Below are 26,214 nucleotides of genomic sequence, written 5' to 3'. Positions count from 1 at the left end.
TGGGGCAAGTCCTTTAAGTGCAACCTAGGTGCTGGGGCAAGTCCTATGTGTTCAATGTGGGTGCTGGGCAAGTCGTTAAGATGTAACTTGCGTGCTGAGCAAGTCCTGTGGCTGCAATCTGGGTGCTGCTGCAAGTCCTGTGAGTGGAATCTCGGTGCTGGGCAAGTCATGTGAGTGCAATCTGGGTGCTGGGGCTTGCCCTTGGGGGTGCGACATGTGATCTATGCCTGCTCTGCATTTCTAATATCATGAATGTCCTTGTTATTTATTTATCTACTTTCCTCAGAATAACCTCTGTAAAGATATAGTCGGGGTGCACAATTCTTGCCTCAGATGCAAAAAGAGCAAGCTACAGCTTTGTCTGTCTTGGTCAGTGGCTTCTTTAAAGTCAGAGCACGGATGTCACTGACACATTTAGGCACTGACAAGCTGTTTGTGGATAAATATAGCACTGATGAACTGTTTGGGGGCAAAGCTGGCACTGTGGGACATGACTGTGAGTGACATGTTACATGGTCAAGTCGGGGGCCTAAAGAGGTGGAGTAGAAAATATGTGTGGTCAGAGGGGTTATGTTTGTTAAAGGGAGGAGTTAGCAATATTGCCACACTCACCTGGGGGTGCGTCAAAAAATTTTTGCACCCAGGCATAAGTGACCCTAGGCTTGGTCCTGGCTAAATTATGAAATTATGGGTTCTCGTTTTCCAGGGTATCTCATGGAAACAATAACACTTCATATGTACTACTTTATACTCACCAAATGCTCTGTAAAACTCCTCCAAGGAAAGATGTTTATCACCATTGTAGTCATCATACTTGACTAGATTAAAGAGGGAACATTCATATAGCGATTTGCCAATACCTTCCTGCTTTATTACCTGCAAGTAAAATAACAATACATATTTTTTATAAAGACTTAAATAACAATTGATCAATGCAAATCATATTAAGTAAAAATGAATAACAGAAGCAAGTAATCAATCCATGTTTTTTCTCCGGCAATAGCAATTATCCTGCAAGAAACAACTATATACTATATATTTACGTGTATCAAGCTTCCAGATAAAGGAGGTGTTATGGATAATGACATCCATGCTACATGATCATCATTGTTTCTACTTTCTGACAATGATAATGTTTAGTCATCTGTTTTAGCAGATGTAAAAGATGTAAAAAGTGAAGCCACTTCAGGTGTCCATACTGTATATTAAAGTAAACATTATCAAATCTAACTTGTTCCCTTATCAATGAAATTTTTCCTGTATTAACAAGTTACTCCAGCTACATAAATGGGGGAATATCAAAGAAAAACAGGAAGCTTTGTTCAGAAGAATATTCCTTTTTCCTCTTTGAACACTTTCAAGTCTTTCACACATTCGACACCCACTAGAAAAACTGTGAAACTAAGTAAAATAGGAAAGAAATTGGAATAACTGGGGAGTTTATATGCAAAGCACAGAACTGTAGGTGTGCTGTGGTTTTACTAGTTCATTCCCCTGTAATGTTCAGTCTGGTTTATTGTAATTCAATGCTAACTGGTCTCCCTCTCTCCTCTATTACAAAATGATGAACAGCTCTGCCAGACTAATGTTCTTATCCCATCTCTTCTTCAGCCCTACTGTGTCAGTCCCTCCACCGTCTACCGGTACATTGTAGAATTCGTTGGAATTCCCTACCTGATTCTGTCAGACTTTCCCCTACTCATTCTAAATGTAATTCTGCCTAAAACTCACATGTGAATCTATCTTCCTCATACCAACAACCTTCAATCTGAAATGTTCTCCACAACATTAGGATCTCCATGTCACATACTTCTCTTTATGACCCTTGCTACAATCTGTAAGCAATCTGTAAATTGCAAGCAATTGTAAGCAAGCAAAAACAGGGCCCTCTTCTCCTTCTGTGTCAGTATGTCTTAACATGTTCTTTTACATCTTCCATGTCAGAAATGCTATGTCCCGAAGAGGAGTACCAAAAATATTTAATTTTGTGATATTTATCATTGTAAATATAAAGGATTGTTTAGTGCAGCATGGTAAGAATAAATGCCTAAATATATCATTTAGCTTTGTGTACATTTTTTGTTGCTTCAGATGCATTACTTAAATTTTCACCCCTTAATGACAAAGCCCGTACATGTACGGGCTCAAAATGCATTGTTTTCAATGAGTTTAGGAACCGCCCATTGGCCTTAACCCCTTCGCGACCTTTGCCGGTTCAGGACCGTCATGACATGAAGGTCACTAAATGACCTTTGACGGTCCTGAACCGTCAAAAAGTAAAATAAGCTTAGAAAGTGATCAACGATCACTTTCTTCGCTTAAACGGCGTTACTGTAATGCCTCGATGTCGAGGCATTCAGTAACGCCGAGATCGGCATCGGGGGCCATGTCTGGCCCCTCCCCGAGGCGTCAACAACCGCCATAATTGTATGGCGGCGGACGCCCGTTTTAAAAGCGTTTAGGAGGCGATCAACGATCGCCTCCTAAACTTAAATGGTGTCGCTGGAATGCCTCGATCAGGAGGCATCCAGCGACACCAAACACTTACCTCTGGGTGGGCTGTGACCGCTCCGGAGAGCGGTCACAGCCGCAGCTGCCGGTGTTCTTCGCCATCAACAAGATGGCGGCCGCCCTGTAAAAGCAACAAACAAGTTTTTAAAGTTCGCTAGATGGTCTAGAGAACTCTGGCTCCACTTTCAGGTTGAATACAGGTACTGCATTCAACCATGCAAGTCAATGGAGCCCAGCTTTCTAATCACAATGTGATTAGTAAAATATTAAAAAAAAAAAAAAATATGGAAAAAAAAAATATATGGAAAAAATTAAGTGCTAACATTTAAAAATAATTATACAGTGATGTCACTAGATGAACCATCCAGCAAAATGTGTAAAAAAAATATAAAAAAAAAAAAAGTATTAAAAAAATAAAATACAAAAATAAAGTTTATTATTTTGAGCAAGTGCTAAAATTTCTCAAAAATCTCAACAAAGAGTTAAAATAAAAGCACTTCAAATACCCAAGGGGTATCTAATATAAAAAAATGGCTGATGGGGTAAATTGGAGTGGCTGAGCTCAAAGATAGGGCATAGGTACAGACTTTCCAAAATGGACAAAAAAAGCGCACTTCCCAAATGTGGCATTTTAAATCTCAAACAACACGACAAATCCATGCATGTCGGGTATCACTGCACTCAGGAGATGTTCCTGAACACACATTGGGGTGTTGTTTGACAGTGGCATATACCAGGACCTGTATATCTATAACTAAAGTACAATTTGTGTGAAAAAAAATTACTATTACAAAGTTTGACAAAGTGTAGTTGTATAATTGGTGCATGGAAAGGGTTAAAATAACAGCATTTGGAATACCCTGGGGTGTCTAGTTTTCAAAAATATATGGTTTGAATGGGTTAAATTGAGTTAACCGGCTTCAAAGATGTTCCAAAGAGGAGATGGAGGCAGAATGACCAGATTTGTTAAAAAAGATTTGGAAATCATAAAACGCTGCTTGTACTTATTGCCCTATAACTTACAAAAAACAGCAAAAAAACATAAAAACATTGGGTATTTCTAAACTCAGGACAAGTAGTATAATCTATTTAGCTAGTTTTTTTACTTGCTTTTTTAGGTGAGTAAAAGATTTTTCAAATAAAAGTCATAAAATGTGTTTTTTTTCAATTTTTCACCATGTTTTTTTTTTTTTTTATAGTAAATAAGATGATACGATCAAAATAATGGTATCTGAAGAAAGCCCATCTTGTCCTGAAAAAAACAATATATAACTTATGTGGGTACACTAAATGGGTGAGGAGAAAATTACAGCTGAACACAAGCACCACAAAAGTGTTAAAACAGCCTCGGTCCCACAGGGTACAAAACAAAAAATGAGCCCGGTCCTTAAGGGGTTAAGGGGTTAATGTTTGATATATACAAATATTTATTTGCAAAATCTCCCCTTAGTCAGAGAAAATAAGGACATTGCTCCATACTCAGATTTGCCGCAGTGCTGCAGTGTGTAACCACCGACTGGTCATGCCCACATGCCTGTGACTCTCCTTCTTCACTCTGCTTCTTGTTCGCAGTTTATTCTGTATTCTTTTGTCTGCCTTCTCTAGCGATGCACTTGTCCCAGCTCTCTGCAGTGTTATCCTAACCTGTTCTAGTAGTTCCACGACAGGGTCGAGAGTCTGCGCACATGCTCTCTCTCAGTTGGAGGAATGGAGGAAAGGCTTTCCCAGTGGTGTGCGCCGAGGCTCTGTCCTGTTGCGGAAGTACTACACAAGGCCAAAATAATGCAGATGGATCCACATTTGCCTTTCTTGGCAGATCTGAATATGAATGCATAAATGTAATGCCGAGCCGCACTACTGTGTGTGTAGAAATGTGGTGTGTTGCCTCTAATGTCCAGCAGTCAGCCACACTAAGGTCATTTGGCGGCCCCCTTGTCATCCCCAGTCTGGTCCCCGCTCTGTGGCATTATATGTTTTCAACTGCTCTTTTGCACCAAGATTTGCAATAATAAATAAAAATGACTGTACCACAATTCTTATTTTTAATGCGCTATTTGTAAAACCATATTAATCATATAGAGTATTAAATAACTTTTATCAATACTTTTGAGTTTTATAAATGTTGTTTCTAAACAGATTATATGTATGACATTTTCTAATCCATAAGATGTATATATTTAACTTTTTTGTCAAATCAGGTTTCCTAATAACTAGTTACAAATAAATCTAGCTGATACTTTTTATGTGCCATACATGTTGTACATTAATTATTACCAGTCTATCATGTAATTGGAAGTTCCTTAGCTTGTTTTATGAATTTATTAATTTGCTCCGATTAAAGATTTATATTTACTTGTGATGCTACTTGCCTGACAAACCCCCTAGGGAAGACATTGCATGAAATTTAATTTATCATGCCAGTTGTCAATGTATTACTTTTTTTCAATACAAGTATAGCTGTCGTGCTTATCATTTTTCTTTTTCAGTTAGTAGAGACAATGTTGATATTTTTTTTTGGAAGTGTTGCCCAAGAGCTTAATTGGGGGACCAACCAATCTGTTATCATTATTTGATTCTATGAACAGTAATTTATTCTGTTTCCTAAATTGTGTCTCCAGTTTGAACACAGAATATAAGAACTTCCTGTATTATTATAATTAACATCAAGATTACTAACTCATGTAGGATTGGAAATGAATGGGACGAGAAGGCCTGGCTTGCAATCTCCATTCCAGTTCATCCTAACGGTGTTCTATGGGGTCTAGGTCTGGACGGGCCAATCAAGATGTTCCACTTTAAACTCATCCAACCATGTCTTTATAGACCTTGCTTTGTTCACCATTATAAGGACAAAAGTATTGGGATACAGCCCTTAATTATTGAAATCAGGTTTTGGGCTAGGCCCCTTACTTGCAGGGAAGAAAAATCCTAATGCTTCATAATACCAAGACATTTTGCACAATGCTATGCTTCTAACTTTGTGGGTACAGTTCCGAGAAGTCCCTTTTCTTATCCAGCATGACTGTGCCCCAGTGCACAAAGCAAGATCCATATAGACATGGGTGGATGAATTTGGTGTGGAAGAATTTGACTAGCCCACACAGAGCCCTGACCTCAACCCCATCAAACACCTTTGGGATGAAGTTTAACAGAGATCGCAAGGTAAGCCTTCTTGTCCAACATCAGTGCCTGACCTCAAAAATGCTCTACTTGATTAATGGGTAAAAATTTCCCTAGAAGCACTCCAAAATCTTGTGGAAAGCATTCTCAGCTGAGTCAGTAAATACAACCTGAAGAAATATCTTGCAGATGTTAAATTCTGGCCACAATCTAATCAAATATATAAAATTTAAAAAACAATAGGAAAAAGTGTACATGTGCTATACCACTCTGTCGGATACCCACTCTCCCACACGTCAACAAGATAAAAGACAGCTATTGGTGGTGCAACCCACCAACAGTGAGCGGAGCGACAGAAGTAAATATAAACGTAACTCACCCCAATGGGTTATGTAGAATAAATTACATAAAAAATGGACAGCAGAGTGGATCCAGCAGAGTGTATGGAGTATATGTATATAAATATAATATAAAAAGTGATGTAAAATGTAGAATAAATACCTTATTGAGGAAGCCCACGGGTGAAATGCGTATCGGAGGATTCACAGAGACAATTAAATAGAGTATATTTTATGATAGTATTGTAATTTATGTAATAAAGTATTTATTCTACATTTTACATCACTTTTTATATTATATTTTCATACATATACTCCATACACTCTGCTGGGTCCACTCTGCTGTCCATCACCTTAAAGGGGGAGTACTGCCCTAAGTCAGTACAGTGTTCTTTATCCCTGGAGCCAGGTTACAGGCTCTAGGCAAGGTGAGACACTAACTGTAGCCACCTTTTTCTGTTCCAGTTCTGATATGTTGCAATACTGCTCTATGTGATTTTATCCATTTGTAGATATCTCCATTCAAGTACAGTTGGGTGTGTGATCCCTAATCACACCAGGCATTGATGATTTGAGTCAGTTTTTGTCAGAATGTGAGTTTTTTTTATACATTTTTTAAAAAAATCCGCTATATTTTATCATACAGAGTGCATTATCTTTTTTTTTGTCATTTTTTTATGTCACTTATTCTACATAACCCATTGGGGTGAGTTACGTTTATATTTACTTCAGGTCCCTCTGCTCACTGTTGGTGGGTTGCACCACCAATACCTGTCTTCTAAACAAATATATACCCACAGTGACTTCCACAAAGATTGTCCACACCAAATCAGTTGATGATGATAAAAAAAAAATCAGTCCTTGGTCTTTTCTGAGATTCAGGATAGTTTTATTCTTATCCTACGCATCTTTAAATTCCCTCACTGTATTAGTCTCTACCACTTCTGATCAAAGGGTGTTCAATTTACTTACCACCCTCTTGGCAAAGTAGAACTTCCTTACGTTATATCTAAACCTCTGATCATCTAGTTTTAGATTAGGAACTCCTGTTCTAACATTTCCTCCGGTACTTCAGAGGATGAATGATAATCACCATAAGATAGATAAATATCAATGTGCCAGTAGAAAATGCTATATGAAAGAATACATAGCTGTACATTATCTATATCAGGCATTGTGCATCTCTGTTGATGTGTTGACATATTCAGACAGAATAGCAGACTAAAGTTCGAGGAGCCTATACATAAAGAATGGTTAGAAAGACAGTGATTGAGTAGTGATTCCTTTTTTCATATTAAGTCTACTACATTTTATGTTGTTTTTTCAAGGATAAATAAAAGATACTCTGTTAGATGTAAGGTCCAACTTTTAATATGAAAAATTGAACAAATTAAAATACCTATATTAATGCCCAAATCCCCAATTCCTTCTGAAATAACACATACAAAAAATGACAGACCTGCATAGCACAGCACTAATTATAGTGATCAGTTAAAAGTGGGTTGTTTTTTTTACTTAGTATTTTTTTTTGTGTGCACTGCTAGGTGTGAGGCAGTCCCATGAATAGAAATTATACTGTCAAAAAATTAGGCTTTATTATGATAGTAATTTGAACAATTTTCTAACTACCTTTTATTGCATTTAAGTAAAACAATCCTACATTGATTAGCATATAAACTTTTTATATTTGACAGGGTATTGACATGTCAAGTCACAGGGTTGTTTTTTTTAATAATGTGGGCTGATTTTTCTATGTATTAATAAGAGCCAACCCTAATGGGCTTCTTCGCAAGATGGTTTGAGCTGGTCCTGCATAAGACATAGTAAAATAAGTGAAATGGCATTTAAAAAATCATCGGTTTAACAGTTTATGAAATGCTGACCGAATAAAAAATTCCCTCAAGTTGACCCTTGAATCAATGGCAGGTCAAATTAAATACTTATGGAGCTCATCTATAACCATTTTTCTGTACAATTGGTCAATGTTAGGTGTCTACATTTGAATCCAAACCCATCATAATTACTTTAAGATACTACTTTCTCTAATCAAAAACCCCTTAAATTCTCCTCTGGTGTCTCACTGTTGACTAGTTCCGCCATCCACTGTAACAGCCACCACATTGACCTAATTCTCTAATATCCCTATCTCTCTGTTTTACTTCCACCTCCTTATTTACAACTTTGTTATACCTGATGTATCTCCTCCATATAACAGACCTCCACAAACCTACAGAAACCTCCATGATTTTGGTAGCAATGTATAACCTCACTTCATCCATTTTCCATCTTCACATGCTCTTGCCACTTCACAATACTACCATAAACTACTTTCAGTAATAGTCTACCTCTGCCTTGGCATTCTTAATTCTCCCAAAGTGATCTTGCACTGCTGAGGATCTGTGAGGGAAATCATGTTTAACTGAACAAATTACACATTCATAGTCCTTTGGTATCCACGCTCCCTTCCAACTTATGATGCTGTTTACACCACAGTCCCTCTCCATGTCTGAAGTATGTCTTACATACTTTCAACCTCTCACCTTACTACTTGTCTACTTGGACCTATGCCCTCAAATCTCCTGCCTTTTCTTGCCAGTCTTAAAAGGGGTGGGCCGAAGAGCTGAGGCACGGCCATTGGGCGTGCACGCCGGCCCCTTTAACTTCATGAATGCCGGCCTCCACTCGCTGGCCTCACCGGACACCAGGGAGTCAGAAGCAGTGGTAAGTCGGGGGGGGGGTTAAATGGGGGACATAAGGCTTTTCTGGAGGCAGAGTTCAATAAATGAAAATCATGCATACACATTGAACAAAGCTACTGCAAATTGGAAAGAATTGGTCACAAATCCAAAAAACCTATAAAACCCAGGGTGTTTCACTAGGACCATTTTTCAGGCAGCCACTTAATCACAATCCATTCTTAAGTCTGTGGTGACATTTTTTTAAGGGGGGGGGTGTATACACATTGCACAGTGGCTTTACATTTCTTGTACAGAATATGTTTAACTGCGTAAAAATGTTTGTATTCAGAAACCTCCTCTGAATACAGTTATGCCACACATGTATTGGCTTGGCATGTTTTTTGAAAGATATAGGGGCAGAACCGGAATATGCACGTTTGGGTTTTCTATTTTGTTTTTCAATTTTCATAAATTGGTTTTCTGGGCCCCTAATTCAAATTAGCCCCCATAAAAGTATGTTTATGAATGTTTAGAAATAAAAGACAACCCAAGGTTAAAAATAAATAAGAAACCACAAGAAAAACACTATTTTATGTTTAGCAAAATATCTTCCCTCCATTTTTTCTAATATTTTATCAAGCAGTATACACACACATATACGATGACTGATCACAGAGTCAGTAAACTATTATTGGAGCAGACCCAACGGGATCTGTACAAACTTTGTTTGCATGAACGGCAACCAGTTAAGTCCCTGCTGCATGAACGGCAACCGGGTAATAGTGCTCAATTAGAGGCCTGTCACATTCCACATGGCAGCTTATGGCAAATCTTTGCCCAAATTGTCAGAGGGGAGACAATGCTGCCAAGTGCAAAAATGTAATGACATAAGTGATGCATCCTTGGCCCTCAATCCATGCTCTGAAAGGCGTAAGGTAGTATTCCTAGGATTTTTATTATTTATTTACAAGGTGTGCCCTGTTTTTTACTTTTAAGTATATATTGGTCATTTTTTAGCAACTTATTAGTTATGCAAGTGCTTCCTTTTATAATTTTTTGACGAGCACTCCATCCACTACACAAATAACACCTTAATGGTGTCAAAAGGGGCAAAATTGCTTTTACTGGGTTTAAAGGTAAAGTAGTATCACTGATTTCTCTCTGTGGCTGGCAATACAACCATGTTCAAATTAGATGGTATTCAGCCTAAGTCAGTTCTTAAGAAATTTTAAATTAAAAACTCTACACTTGCATTTCCTCTCTCTGTCCTCATTTCTGCTTAAAACATAATAAAAATCGACATAGATGAAACATAACTACAAATATGAAACAGAACATATAGATTGATGACAAGTTTAGATTTGGTTTCAGAGACACTTTATGCATTTTCCACATGTTATATTAGTTAAAACAAAAATACCATGTTTAAGCCACAAATACCTGAGAGAGTTCATTACTATCCACCAGTCCATTGTTATCAGCATCAAAATACTTAAACATTTGATCCACGACCTGCTTCTTTACTGCCTTATGATCCATATTATTTTGTTCACTTTCTTTTCCTGCATTTTTCTGCTTCTCTAGATTCAGTAATGTATTCTTCATCTTGTCATATTCTGTAGATTTGCATTTGTCACCTAAAACAAAAAATAGATACCTTATTTGTACTAAATTAGATTCATTTATACTTCTATAGACTCGTCACAGTAAAAATATATATCTGTTTTTTAAAATGCATATTTGTAAAACAATATTTCTGGAGCATTAAGCAACAGGAGAGTTTGTGTAATTACATTTCCATTAGCATGTGTAGAAAAAAAAGATTTTTGAAAGCAGATTCAAACAACTTAATAACTATTATTAGCATGCAATTGAGCATGTAGTGTATGGCATATTGAAGCACAATTCTGTCTGTTTAGATTCAATTAGCATATACCAGGTAATAATGGAATGCTTAATTTCTAATGGATTTTCCTTCTCCAGCACCTGCCAAACACCATTTTTCAGAATAGGAAAGCAGATAATGTAAATTTTACATTTGACATTATCTGAAATTAAATGCATTGTGTTTTCCATCCAAAGGCATTTAAAGAGGCAGACATGACTTTATTGCTCATGGGTCAGTGAAGATACAATTGAGCTTTGATACAAAAAAACTATTATGGTTTATCCATAGTAGGGTTGGGTTTAAGACATATTATTATTACTAAAACTGAAACACTATAAGATGACGATGGAGCTCCACAAAATAAATCAAACATGAGTAATGAGATCATCTTATATTGTAGTAACAGCTAATGTTATAGGCTCCCCTTTAAGATCAATCTAAGCTGTAGTGCTTACCATTTCCTTCTGGAGATAAGGTCTCCAGAGCTGTACAGTACCATAGGTGAGTATGTCAATAATATGTGATTATGTAAATGATCCACAAAAGCAGTAAGATTTAAGGTTCTAATGTTTTTGCTTTCCCACCTCACTTAGGGAAAGCAAAAACTATAAATATAAAATAGTTATGAAATAAACAACACAATGAATGAAATTGCATGACACCGGTGCGGGGAACTCTGATCTCTGACAGCCAGGCAAGGTCTGCACGATGGACGTAGACAACCCCCGCTGCTAGCCACACCTCCTTCCGGCTGCAGCGTAAGTGCATGGGATCATGGGATCTGCCCCGGCTACATGACATGACAAGTCAGAAGCACCAGTAAGTTTTGTGGGGAGAGTGTTAAATGGGGGGCATAAGGCATTTCTGGAGGCAGAGTGCTCTGTGAAAGGCATTTTAACCCCCTTAATGCCACTCTGCCTCCAGAAATGCCTTTTTAACCCTCTATACGCCACTCTGCCTCCTGAATGCCTTAAACCTCCCTATATGCCACTCTTCCCCATAATTGTTGGGGTAAATACAAAGTATGTATATCTGTAATTAATATGTGCTTGATTAAGTTTATGTGTATATATGTATGTATGATAGCTGCAAGCCACTTAGGGGGGAAGTAACAGGAAAGACAGCTGTAAGAAGATATCACACCTGCATACTATGTAGAGAAGGAAGGAAATGCATCACCTGGAGATAGGCATGGGAAACATAGCAAGTCAATAACATCACACGGTGGGGTCTTGGGAACAGAGGACAGGGACCTCATTTACACATCAATAGAGAAATCCCTTAAAAAGACATTGTAGAAACACATAGAAGGAGACTGGATTGGTGAGTCTCACCTTTGGCACATCACCCACACAGCATACACACTTAGCAGCAGATATTAGATAGATGGGATGTTTGTGAGTGGTATGAATGATTGTCATCTGTATATCACTGTAACTCTGGTTTTGTCTTTGCTGTAACATTAATCTGGGTAGATTCTAATTAAAGCTCTCTCTCTGGTAAGAATCTTGGGTTGGCTGTTTTATTGTAATATCAGGTAGAAAACCTTAGTAGAACTAGACATATATATTATCTGGAAAAGGGGATACGGTTATATGTAGTTCTTGGAGGAGGTAACAAGGGTATTACATTTATCATTAATACACAACGCAGAACGGATTATTCTCCACGCATATCAATTGGTGGTATTGGTTTGAGAGAGGAGAAGTATATACAACAATAATATGCCTTTTAACCCTCTAAATGCCAGAGTGGCATATAGGGGTATAAGGCATTTCTGGTGGCAGAGTGGCACATAGGGGGTCAAAAGGCATATCATGGGGCACAGTGGCATATAGGGTTAAAAGGCATATCATGGGGCACAGTGGCATTTAGAGGGTTAAAAGGCATATCATGGGGCACAGTGACATATAGGGGGTATAAGGCATTTCTGGGGCAGATGTGCATAACTGGGGGGCAGGTTGGAAAATAGAAGGAAATAAAACCAAAATATTTTTCTCAATCACAGCTTTTATTTAAAAAAAAATAGTTTAGATGAATTAACATTTACTGGTAAAACTTTTTTCCTATAGAGTCGTCTTATATTCAGGCTTTTTCTTTTATTCCTAAATTAATATTCAGATTTGGGGGGTCGTCTTATAATCAGGGTCGTCTTATAATCGAGCAAATACGGTATATACTTCCTTTAACATTTCTTTAAAAATCTGTAAATGTGTCCTTAATGTAAAGGCCAGCCCTGGACATGTCGAACTTTCTTGTTACCTAAAATATAGGCAACAAATGTACCAATTACTGGAAAATGCATCAGTTCACAGGTCATGCAGAACAAATGTGAATGAATCATATCAGCATCACATGTCATATCGAGTACATTATTATGCTGAACAGAATAGAATGTTTGCCCGTTCTCACTGGTAAATACACATTCTGACACACAAATACGTTTTTTGTTGAAATTTCAGTACCTAAGAATAACATTAAATAACTACTGTGGAAAATTTGTTGAGGAGCAATCAAGTAAAAACATTAAATAGCACAGTGATTAGAACATCTGGAAGATACGTATAATATACGTACACTTATATCATAAATGATTTGTAGTGTACAGATATGGCCATTCAGCCTCATCATCTCGGAACCACAGGCTATTCTGCATGATGTGACATTGTTATATTTGAATTTCCACTTATTAAATTGTATAACAATGCTGTACAATTACACATATTTTTTAAGCAAATGTATTAAATCAAATCAATATTTTCCAAATTACTCAAGCTCTCCTGAATAAATTACATTTGCCTAGAATTTACCAAAGTTACACAAATAAAACTTTCAAAGATGCTTTATTTATCTTTATACCTAGTTCTAATCTCTTTTTAGTAATTTGTATAATGCAGATGAAATAAAACAATTATCATTTTAACAGGTGCTATAAATCTCAGTAAAGTGTTGCCCATTCATTCATGTTAAACAGATTCTAAATTAGGTTTGACTTCAAGCTAATTAGGTATCTTATCATTTTCAGCCAGACTACAAACAATTTAGACCCAGCTTGTAGCACCATCCATCACTGTACAACACATCCTCTTTTGTTTCTGATCATTTTTAACCAAGAAATTCATTGTGCACATTGTGGCTTAATTTTAATGAGCATCCTCTATTTTAAGTTTTTAATAATCTACCCATTAAGAATTTCTGTTGAGTTCTTGTCACTTATTGTTAATGCTAGCTAATCAGGTAAAAAATGTCAGTTTGTTTATTAAAAGCTACTTTTCAATTACTGTTCTCTAACATAGGTCAGGAAAGTACACATAATATTATGCAAAAGCATATATTTATGCAAAGTTTGTGAGGTTATAAAAAACATTTACAAAGTGCTGACTGTGTAAAAATTATCCATTAGGAAGAATGTCAAGAAACACAATACTACTGAATTTATATAGTAATCATGCTGAACTAATAAATAGATAGATAGACAGACAGACCTATTATTTTTCTACCAGGGATAGCAACTTCTACTGAAAGTGGTATACAAGGTTGTATGAGAATTAAATCCTAGTAGTTTAGTAATTTAGCATGGTAATTTAGCCCGGTTCAACCCCTCTACATATCCTTTCTGATTTTGATTCATAAAAAAACAAATAAGCTATTTTGGGACTTCAAAGTGACAATTATACCAAACGGGTGTTAATGATCATCAAACAGGTGTTAATGATCATCAATTTAATATGTAGGTTGGGACACAATCACTAACTGAAACAGAAACAGCTGTGCAGTTGGAATAAAACTGTGTGAGGAACAGTCAAGCTCACTAATAAGGCAAGGTTGCTGAAAGATATACACCATGGTAAGACTGAGCACAAGGCAGTTATATTTCAAAGGCAAAATAACTGCCCACAGAAGTTTCAAGTTTTCCAAATGTTCTGTTCAGGCTCTTTTGAAGAACTACAAAGAAATGGGGAATATTGAAGACTGAAGATGCAGAGCAGAAGATGAAAGACACACCATGCTTATTTCAGAATATGTCCAACAGTGCCTTCAGCTCAGCATTGGCAGAAACAGTGGGACCCTGGTACACCTATCTAATGTTTGGAGAAGCCTGGTCAGATGTGGTCTTCATGGAACACTTGGAACTAGGGTGCAGAAAATTGGCTACAGGTTCTCTGGACTGATGAGTCAAAATGTTTAATTTTTGGCTGTATCAGAAAGAGGATTGTTTGTCGAAAGGCTGGAAAGCGGTACAAGAATGAGTGTTTGCAGGCAACAGTGAAACGTGGTGGGGTTGTCTTGTAAGTTTTGGACTGCATTCCTGAAAATACAGTTGGGGGATTTGGTCAGAATTAAGGGTCTCCTTAATTCTGAGAAGTACAGGCAGTTACATATAAATCATGCAGCACCATCAGGGCGGCATTTGATTGGCCCCATATGTATTCTGCAGGAACCCCAAACATATTGCCAAAGTCATTAGGAACCATCATCAGCGTATAAAAGAACAAGAAGTCATGGAAGTAATTGTATGGCTCCCACAGAGCTCTGATTTTAACATCTCCCATGGATGTCTGGGGTATCCTGAAGAGAGGGAAGCAACTGAGGCTTCCTAAACACAGAGAGGAACTATGGTTTTGAACAACTTACCTGCTGAGTTCCTTAAAAAACTGTATGCACATGTACTTAGAATTAATGCTTCTTTGAAGGTAAAGGGTGGTAATTAAATATTGATATATAACAGATTAACATGTAAAGACCTGCAGTCCTCACTTCCCTCAAGTCAGTGTTTCATGATTCCACAATAAGAAAGAGACTGCTAAAATGGCATCCATGGGAGAGTTGCAGGGGGGAAGCTATTTCTGACCAAAAAGAACATAGGCTTGCCAAAACCCCCCAAAAGAACATCTTGTTGACTTTTTGGAATAATATTCTGTGGACTGATGAGTCAAAAGCGGAAATTTTTGGACCTTGAACTATAAATTCTGTTCTCTACCAAAAAGAGTTGCAGTTGGGTTATGCAGAAGGACATTGATCTATAACACGCCTGACAACCCCCTACCCCGATCGCTTGTGATTACTCCCAAGAGAAACCACAAGCACCATCAGTGAATGGCATTGCCGCCACTCACACGATGGCGGCGCCAACTGTCAAATGTCAGAGTTCACAGAGGATCCATCCAGACCAAGTACTTCATTCAACTATGCAAGTCAACGGAGGCCAGCTCACTAATCATAATGTGATTAGTAAAATAATAATAATAATAAAAATAACTATATAAATAATTATAAAAATATGATAACATGTAAAAATAATCCCCCACTGTCACAAAAAAAGTAAATATATATATTATATATATATGTAAAATGAATGTGAGGGATGAAGGAAAGGTTAGAGTCAAGGATGACCCCAAGGCATCGGGCCTGGTTGGTGGGAGAGATAGTTGTGTTGTTAATATATATATATATATATATATATATATATTAACAACACGACTACTCAGGAGATGTTACTGAACACATATTGAGGTGTTGTTTGACAGGGACATATACCAGGATTGGTAACTTCATACCTGAATTAAAATATGTGTGGAAAACACACACACAAGAAAATACTACGGTAAACTGTAACAAAAGCTGGCGGTAAAATGTGTGCATGGAAAAAGTTAAAATACCAGCATTTGAAATTCCCAGGGGTGTATATTTTTCAAAAATATATGGTTTGATGAGGTAAACTGAATTGGCCGGGTTGAAAGATACCCCAAATAGGATATGTGGGCAGAATTTTTAACATGGCAAAATTCCAATTTGAAAAATGCACACCTCCCAAATGCGGCCTTTTAGTCCCCGAACAACCCAACAAACACATGCATTTGGGGTATCACTGTGCCCAGGAGATGTTGCTAAACACATATTGGGGTGTTGTTTGAAAAAAGCGGTAAATGCACACCTGAAGTACTACGTGTGTGAAAAAAATACAAAAAAATGTACTACCATAAAGTTTGACAAAGGCTAATGGTAGAATGAGTGCATGGAAAGGGTTAAGACGCCAGCATTTGAAATACCCTGGGGTGTCTAGTTTTTAAAAATATATGGTTTGATAGGGTAATATGCATTGGCCGGCTTCAAACATGTCCCAAATACCACAGGAGGCAGAATGACCAGATTTTAACATAAAATCACCATATTTTACGATTTTTATATCGTATTTTAAATTTGATGATATGATAAAAATAATGGTATCTAAAGAAAGCCCTGCTTGTCCTGAAAAAAAAAATATATATAATGTGCGTGGATGCACAAAATGAGAAAGAAGAAAATTATAGGTAAACGGCAGCACTGAAAAATGTTAAAAGAGCCTTTGTCCCAAAGTGTACTACAAAAAAGTCTTGTCATGAAGGGGTTAAATGATAATTTAAACGCTGCATTTTGTGTTTACTCATGTTGCCTGAAACATTTAAATGTTTGTATTATCAGGCTTTTGATACTCTGACCTGTCTTTAACTTGGGGCAAAAGAGGCAGCTGGCCAGGGTCCTAGGATGAATCTTGAGATCATTACGTAACCTCAGTTTTATAGAAGCATTTACCCTGCACGCTTGCAGACAAGTTGTATGTAACACCTGTTAGTTCACTGGATGTTATAGTGCAATGCACACGTCCATCACTTCAAAGGGAGAGATTACAGCCTTTTGAGATTTTAGCATGTGTAACTGCAACACCTCCCTTATATATATACACTGCTCCAGTGCAAATTTAGTTATTATTCTTGTTTTTAAAATGTTAACTCACCAATGGAAAGTCCAATGGAAAGTCAGACATTTGTGATAATAACACATATTAATAATATAATGGCGGTTGACCATGAAGTTGCAAGTAATGCACCTTTTCAATCCGAGTTCAGCTAGGATCAAGGATCATTTCTAAGTGGGCTGTTATACTTGTGAATCATTCTACAATTTATAAGGATCAAGGCTACATATCTATCTAAATCAATAAGTATAGTCCAAAGGAGCCCATTGTGCAGTGTATCAGGAGATTGTAAATACAAATATACATATTTAACAGCCATCAGTAAAATACACAGCTGGATTTTATTTTGTAAAATTGTATCAAAATGTCCAAAAACGATGCAGCTTGATTTTCTTCAGTATGCATTTATTACATGCCCTAAATGAGAAAAATGTTCTGTTTGTACTGTAAAGTATAAATTTACAAAAATTGGTGCTATTATGTTTACAGTACTTTTGACATTTATTTTAGCAGAGCAGTTGATTGCTAATAAAATGTGCCTTTGTTTCCCCCCCCCAGAAAACGGTAATCAAATTACTGATCGTATAGACATGAAAAAGTGGCAAAGCATGATATCGAATACGTCTTAAACAACATAACCTTGGGTTACATTTCTCTTCAAATTATCTTCAACAACAGATAATTAATCCTAAAGATCATGCTTAATTACAGCATTTCAGTCTTTATCATGTAACAGAAGATTAATGCAGTCTTGCTGTCAAGTCAATTTCATGAAAACTTACCATGTTCTGTTCAGTTTTCTACAGACGTTGGCATTCTAAACTATTTAAAGCACGCACACTGTATATTTTAGATATGTAATTTACAGAGCTATTGTTTAAAGAAAACCTTTGTTTTATATGTATAGAAAGGTATCCAGTGGTAAAACGGAACTTGATTTTTATGCTGTTAAAATATAGAAAATACCAAAATAAGAAAATACGAAATAAGAAATAAGTATGCCACACAAAATCAAGTGTTTTGTAAAAACTTCAATCCAAAATGTTATAAAGTAATGAAAAATATAAGGTTATCTTACTTTAAATATATTTTTAAATGTGTGTAAATAGTTAAAAAAGGAAATTAAAATACGTATGTTGTTTCAGCCAAACCAATTAAAATGCCACACTATTTCTTAAAAGGACTTATATGGCAAAATGAAGACAAACATTTTATTTCAGATGTAACATTAGAATTATGGTATTTTGTAATGTGTGTTTTAAATTTGAACTCATCCTGTGCAAAGTCATTACCTTAAAAATAAAGAACATTATTTTCCATTAATAAAAATGTGACCCTGTTTTAACAATAACTGAGAATCTCAAAAACTGAACACAACGATGCTGATATGAAACTGCTAAAAGGTCAAATAATCACATATTGAAATAGAAACAAGCAATATAAACCATTTTCAAGTTTTCTAGGAGCATACATTGTTCAGGAATATTAGAACCCATAAAGTTGTTATTATTTGTATTATTCTTGGCTTTGAAATTCATAGTTTTCCTTCAAGTAGCAAGTTACATTACAGATGAAACAAATAACAATAAAAAAATCAATGACCAGTCACATGAAAAATAAAACTGTCTTCTCTGTCACTCCAGGCTTCTTTATGATCATAATTTACACACTGCTGTGTCTACAAACCTTTGGCATCTTACTATATTATATAGTAGGGTTTTTGTCATAAGCTTGTACACAAATAGCTCTCACATTTTCTTGATCAGTTACACTTTGTTTAGTAGTTGTAATATTTGATACCTAATGTATTAATATTTTAATGTTATCTTATAATTGATATTTATAATTTGTATTATAGCGTGTGCATATAAAAAATGTTTTTGCATTCATTTCATCACTGCTAGTTATTCAGGATCTCACAAAAAAACCTCTGTTAAGGTCAATGTGGCTGAATTAAAACAATTCTGCCAAAGAAGAGTGAGCCAACATTTCTCCACTGCAATTCAAATATGTACGTTGTTTCCAAGGGCAGCACAACCCATTATAAGGTTTCACATGAGTGATATCAGTTTTGATTAACTCGTTACCTTCAATAAATTAAATGATCATTTAAAAGCTGCAATTGTATATTGTGTTCTCTGTGTATGCACTGAATCTTACTTTGTTTTGTGTACTTATTGATTGTTTTATATATATATATATATATATATATATATTTATATATATATATATATATATATATATATATATCAGCAACACAGGAATATAAATGCTTTTTCGGCTGTGTTCTCCACTGGATATCTTATATTCAAAATTAGTTGAATGACCTAAAACATTTAAATATTATAAGTAAACGAAAATAGAAAAATCAGGAAAAAGCAAATATCTTTTTATATCATTTTATATCATTTAATGCATAGAATAAAATGACCTTCATATGCTTTCTCACATAATGTCTCGTGCTACTCCTGTGTAAATGTATGGATGGATTTACTTCCCTTTTTTAATAAGAATTAATGGAAATTAAAGAGGATTTATTGACTGATGGCAGATGGCATGAGGATTTTGTGGAGGTGTCGTCTATTTGTGAACAGAGTGAGATCAACTCTGGCTCAAGACAAAATGCTGCAAAATAAATTAGGTACTTTTTACTTGATTCATTTTCAGGAGCCGGCAAATACATTTTGATCTACATGATTATGTATTTGTATCTAGACGGAATATGTTGCGGCTTTAAAAAGTGAAACTATTATATAAAACTGAGAATAAAGCTTCTAGAAAATAATTTATCTATCTAGCAATCTATCTTTCTACCTACTGAAGTTCAATCTCTTCATGACCAAGTATATTTAACACCCAGTAACTCCAAAGACTAATAACTAATAAAGACCAATAACTCATTTTAGTGTATCAACACAATTTAATTACTGTGGTTTAAAGGACAGAAAGGGCAATTCCATGGGTTTACTTTATTGCAATAGGTTATAATGCTGCCCTTTTATATACTTTCTTTATATATACTTTATATATCTTTATGATCAGTGCGAGGCAGAGAGGGGGAAATATAAATTGTTGCTAAGCAGCTATCCATGATCTTCCCAACCAGCCCTACTCTTCCAGTGGCGGGCAGCCTAGTCCATCAAAGAGAAGGTGCCCCTGGAGTCAGCCCCTTGTATCTAATGCATATAGCACAATACTTAAATATTAGCCTATATTAGATGTCAGGATATAAAATAAATCGGGATAAAAACTGCCGTCAAGAAGACGGTTAGGCGCCAGCTAGTGGTGTGGCACGGAAAGGAGTCCAGATGCAGACAGACTATGAGCTTACAGCAAACAAATGGTTATTCCATAAACAGTCCAAGGTCAATATGGAAGGCAGCAGACAAATGGTTAATCTAGGGTCAGGAGGTAGGTACACAATGGTTCTATGGTGGCTTCTTTCTACTAGCCACGAGGCATTAGGGATCAATAGACTAATAGATAGGTGAGAAAATATCTTTTAATATATTTCTTTTGCAGGTTGTGTTAGTAATCAAGCCTGGAACAGCACCTGCAGATGTCAACGCTCATTATCCCAGCCTAATGAGTGTAAGAGAATCCTCTCACTAGGCCTACTTAATGAGGCATCCCTGACTCACTTGTATGGTGTTATCTTGTCACTGTCCCTTGAGTTTCTGGTCCTATGGATAGTTTGGTGAAACTTACCTATGTTTTCTTCTGTTGAGAGGGTAGAATCTGTAAATAGTTGTAAAAGGCAATGTAGTAAGTCATAGAGACTTGCATCAGTTCACAAGTGTCAATTATGTTTATAAATATGAGTTGTTTTTTTAGTTTTAGAATGCCAGTGCATACTATATAAGTCAGGTAACATCAGTCAAAAAAAGCAGACAGATCCAAGGACAAAGAAAAGCATTTCTGCACTTTTTTCCCCTGCTAATCCGTCTGCATTACTCTGGCCACTTGGAGTACTTCTGCCCTTTTGTGGAAGCTCTCTGGGATGTCTGGACTATAGAGTGGATAGCTGGGAGAAGTAGATAAACAAAGAAAAAAGAATACAGAAGACAGAAGTGAAGAACAAGGAGAGACAAGACAAGAAGCAGAGCTGCGGGAAAGGAGATGGGACAAAGAAGCAGTTGGTGGAGAAGGCAGGGAGACGTTAACAAAGAGTGTTACAGTTTATGTGAGAGAGTGAGATTGTGTGACAACAAATTTAGTTTCCAAAAAGAAAAAAGCCCTACGAATTTCCAAACCGAAAGGGCAGGAACCAAAATTTGTTATCAGAAAATGAACAGGCCAAAATGGAAATGAAAAACAAATCCAAATGTTTGTCCCAGAAGCACAACAGTTGCCAGATAATATATCTTTGTCATGCCCTCACAAGTCTTTGAGGGGGACTACATTTATCACAGGAGGCTCTAAACTGCTACATGTTTATTATGCATGGCAGCAGTGCCTTTCTATTTTTGTCTCTGTCACATTTGCACAATGCAAATGTCTCTTAAGACCCAATACAGTTCAAGATATATGCAAGTTTCTATGGTGGAACAATTGGAGATCATGGTGGCTTCATCCCAGTTCAGTTTGCAATAGACTGAAATTCTGCACCAGGCTTTAAAGATTGACATTTACATTTCCATAAGCCTGAGAATTGGGGAGACTGTTGGTGGGGATTCTCCAGTGCTCCCAGGGCAAGAAGATGCCATGAAAGAGCATTCCTGAGCATTTCCTACCTGCATCTGAGTGTATGGGGAGGGTTTCTAGTGCCAGCGTTAGCAGGATCTGGCAGGGAGGTTCAAGTTAGAGAATAGTTAGGCTGGTCAGTTTAGGCTAGCAAAGTATAGTTCAGAAATAGTGCTACCTAGGCTTTGTTTTAATTATTTTGTTATGACAGCAGTTGCCTAGGGCCTAATTTTCTAGGAAATGTCTGCATCATTCCAGGTTTATACAATTAGCATGCATTAAGATAGGCAGCATCCATAGTCATACTTCATTGTAACTCGAACATATTTACCATATCCAACCATAGCAGATTACAAACACATTTGTTTCTATTGTCAGCTAAACTATAGAAAAAATCTAATAAGTAAACTTTAGAAACATGAACTTACATCTATAAATAAAATGTGTGGTTTGATTGATATTATAGTTACTTATGATGTTTTCAATACTGTTATAATGTATAAACTTTCAGACCAGTCAAAATTGATGCCTTTTATAGGGCTAAACTCTAAAGTGATCCTATGGTCTCACTGGTTGCATATTTAACGCAATAATGCTTCTGTATACTACTCCTTTGGCAGGAACCATAGCATATGGTATAATCTCAAACTGGTTCATAAACGGCACAAGACAAGACAGTCCTCTATCTCCATTATCATACACTCAGATTACACACAGATACAGGAGTTACCCAGCACCCTCTTTTTCTCTATATCTCTTCTCCATCTCTTTAATCCCCCACTTATCGTTATATATATTTCTCTTTATCCCTCCTTTTTCCTATCCACACCCTTTCTGTATATCTTCCCTCCTTTCTTTTTAGCTCTCCTCCTCTGTATATCTCCCTTTTCTCTTTACTTCCCCTTTTCTCTTTATCGCTCAACCTTTTTCTTTCTCTTTATCTCTCCCTTTTTTCTCTTTTATTTCTCACATTTTCTTTGATTCCCCTTTCCTATTATCTCTTTTTTCATTTTATTTATTTCATTCCTTCCATTTCTCCTTATTTCATATTTCAGTTTCTCTACAATTTCTCATCATCTCTCCATTTTCTCTCTACCTCTCCCCTTTCTCATTATCCCCCTTTTATTGGTATCTCCCCCACTCATCGCTATCTCTCACATTCTCCCCACATCCTAGATCTGAATGAATTAACTAATCGTATGACATACTTTCGTCTTTACATAGTTGAATGTGCTGACAACAAAATCACACAAAAATTCCCATTGGAAATCAAATTTATCAACCCATGGAGGTCTGGATATGGAGTCACACTCAAAATCAAAATGGAAAACCACACTACAGGCTGATCCAACTTTGATGTAATGTCCTTAAAACAAGTCACAATGAGGCTCAGTAGTGTGTGTGGCCTCCATGTGCCCGTATGACCTCCCAGACCTGGACTAAAGCATCCGCCAACTCCTGGACAGTCTGTGGTGGAACGTGGCGTTGCGGATGGTGGATCTGGGTGATGTCCCAGATGTGCTCAATCGGATTCAAGTCTGGGGAACGGGCGGGCCAGTCCATAGCATCAATGCCTTCCTCTTGCAGGAACTGCTGACACACTCCAGCCACATGAGGTCTAGCATTGTCTTCCATTAGGAGGAACCCAGGGCCAACCGCACCAGCATATGGTCTCACAAGGGGTCTGAGGATCTCATCTCGGTACCTAATGGCAGTCAGACTACCTCTGGCAAGCACATGGAGGATGTTGCAGGCAGCAGAATGTTCTCCACGGCGTCTCGAGACTCTGTCACGTCTGTCACATGTGCTCAGTGTGAACCTGCTTTCATCTGTGAAGAGTACAGGGCGCCAGTGGCGAATATGCCAATCCTGGTGTTCTCTGGAAAATGCCAAACGTTCTGCACGGTGTTGGGCTGTAAGCACAACCCCCACCTGTGGACGTCGGGCCCTCATACCACCCTCATGGAGTCTGTTTCTGACCGTTTGAGTGGACACATCCACATTTGTGGCCTGATGGAGGTCATTTTGCAGGGCTCTGGCAGTGCTCCTCCTGCTCCTCCTTGCACAAAGGTGGAGGTAGCGGTCCTGCTGCTGGGTTGTCGCCCTCCTACAGCCTCCTCCACGTCTCCTGATGTACTGGCCTGTCTCCTGGTAGCGCCTCCATGCTCTGGACACTACGCTGACAGACACAGCAAACCTTCTTGCTACAGCTCGCATTGATGTGCCATCCTGGATGAGCTGCACTACCTGAGCCACTTGTGTGGGTTGTAGACTCCGTCTCATGCTACCACTAGAGCGAAAGCACCGCCAGCATTTACAAGTGACCAAAACATCAGCCAGGAAGCATAGGAAGTGAGAAGTGGTCTGTGGTCACCACCTGCAGAACCACTCATTTATTGGGGGTGTCTTGCTAATTGCCTATAATTTCCACCTGCTGTCTGTTCCATTTGCACAACAGCATGTGAAATTGATTGTCCATCAGTGTTGCTTCCTGAGTGGACAGTGTGATTTCACAGAAGTGTGACTGACTTCGAGTTACAGTGTGTTGTTTAAGTGTTCCCTTTATTATTTTGAGCAGTGTAAATAACCATCAAGTACACACCAGATAAGGCAGTATAAAGATAAGTGCTTATATGTGGCATGGAAGCTACTTCTGTCCTTGTGCTGTTGCATCGGTGCTGTTGCATTTGGTGCATCGCAGCACCAAACAGTTCCAGTGGCAGTGGTTTAAATCGTATCAAACAATGAGAGCATTATAGTAATTACACTTAATAAAGAACCGTATACACCAGCAGCGATCATATAATGAATAAGACAGAACTTCTGCAAAATCGTGGAGCCCTATTTTTCCCTACTCCATAACGATGTTCACTGGCTTTTAATGCTGAGTGCCATGATATGATTTCATATTCTAGCTCTAAGCACTGAAGCTGCATGGAGTGCGACAGAGCAGGGAGACAGGGGCCTGCACGAACAGATGTCGCGCTTGCACCACATGATAAGTAAGTGAAGGAGAGAGCTAGATAGTAGGAAAAAGGAGCAATAGCGAGGCGTAGCGAGAAAGGGGACAGATCGAGAGAAGGAGGAGATAATAAAGAAGAAAGATGGTGATAGTCTGGAGAGGTGGCGAGTAGAGGGTATTGAGAAACCAGGTAGATTGGAATAAAGGTAAGAGGTATTGAGAAAGATAAGATATTGTGAAAAGGTTGAGAGATAAAGAAAAAGAGGAGAGAGATACGAGGAGGGGAGCTAAAGAGAAAGGGGAGAACATGGAACAATAACGAGAAAGGATAGGCAGATAAAGGGTATGAAGAAAGATAAAAAGAAAGAACAATAAGCATGAAGAGATGAGGAGAGATAATGGGGATATCAAAGAGAAAAGGGAGAGAGATAAAGAGAAATGGGAGCAATAAAGAAAAATGGAAGAGATAGTTTTTATGTTGACTATATTACACTATTTTCAGTTTTCTATTTTTATATCTGATAGACCATACCGTAAATGTATGTAGTGTGCCTAGGTCGTATTTGCTCGATTATAAGACGACCCTGATTATAAGATGACCCCCCAAAAGAAAAACTATGATTGACAAAAATGCATTTTTTAAAATTTAATTGTATTTGCCAACCTGCCCCCAGTTATGTACATCTGCCCCACAGCTTGCTACTCTGCCTCCCTGATATGCCTTATATCCCCTATTTAATCGAGCAAATACAAATTCTAATTTATATAATAGGTAGAAGTCATACTTCTATCTCTTCAGTCTCTTTTTCTTCATCTCCTCAGGACTCCCCAGAACTTTCTAATTTAGGGTTCATATTCATACACACAAAGCCATGTTATGATCCAATAATAGTTTGGGAACTTACCATATTGCTTTCCTGAATTATCACATGGTGGTTGTAATGGTATATTTGCACAAAAGAAGTATTTGTTTTACACCAAATTAAAACTATAGTTTTTTTATATTTAAATTTAACAAGGGTTATGTTTTATAATGCTACATGAAACTATTTAGTGACATTGTTTAAAGAAGTTCAGTCTGTAATGTGTACCATGTGATAGAAATATCATTGTCACATTATTGTAACTGGGAACTTCCCATGATTGCTTATCTGGTTTTCTTTCTCTTCTGGGAGCTAACCCCATAGGCCTTTAGTGGTTAGGAAATGGGAAGAAAATGAAGAAACTGACCCGGAGACCCAGGGAAACAGTGCTTCAGCCAGAAACTCCATGTCCAACCCAGATTTCCCAGGTATGCA

The 26,214-nt window shown here is 37.3% G+C and overlaps 1 protein-coding gene across 1 annotated transcript in view; it reads right to left on the bottom strand.

The window, feature by feature from the left end:
• The window catches only part of LOC149279408 (follistatin-related protein 5-like), a 283,960-nt gene that overhangs the window by 99,792 nt on the left and 157,954 nt on the right, over positions 1–26,214 (bottom strand). Inside the window, exons 6-7 of the mRNA XM_089501225.1 lie at positions 10,088–10,284; positions 756–876 (exon numbers count right to left, since the gene is read on the bottom strand). Coding sequence (XP_089357351.1) covers positions 756–876; positions 10,088–10,284 — 318 coding nt within the window. The remainder of the gene's footprint in view (positions 1–755; positions 877–10,087; positions 10,285–26,214) is intronic.

This window comes from Sceloporus occidentalis, unplaced genomic scaffold, assembly GCF_023333645.1.
Source record: "Sceloporus occidentalis isolate IW3139 unplaced genomic scaffold, rSceOcc1.0.p SCAF_167, whole genome shotgun sequence".
Classification (NCBI taxonomy): domain Eukaryota; kingdom Metazoa; phylum Chordata; class Lepidosauria; order Squamata; family Phrynosomatidae; genus Sceloporus; species Sceloporus occidentalis.
The sequence above is the reverse complement of the archived record's forward strand: the minus strand, read 5'-3'. Positions and strand labels throughout refer to the sequence as shown.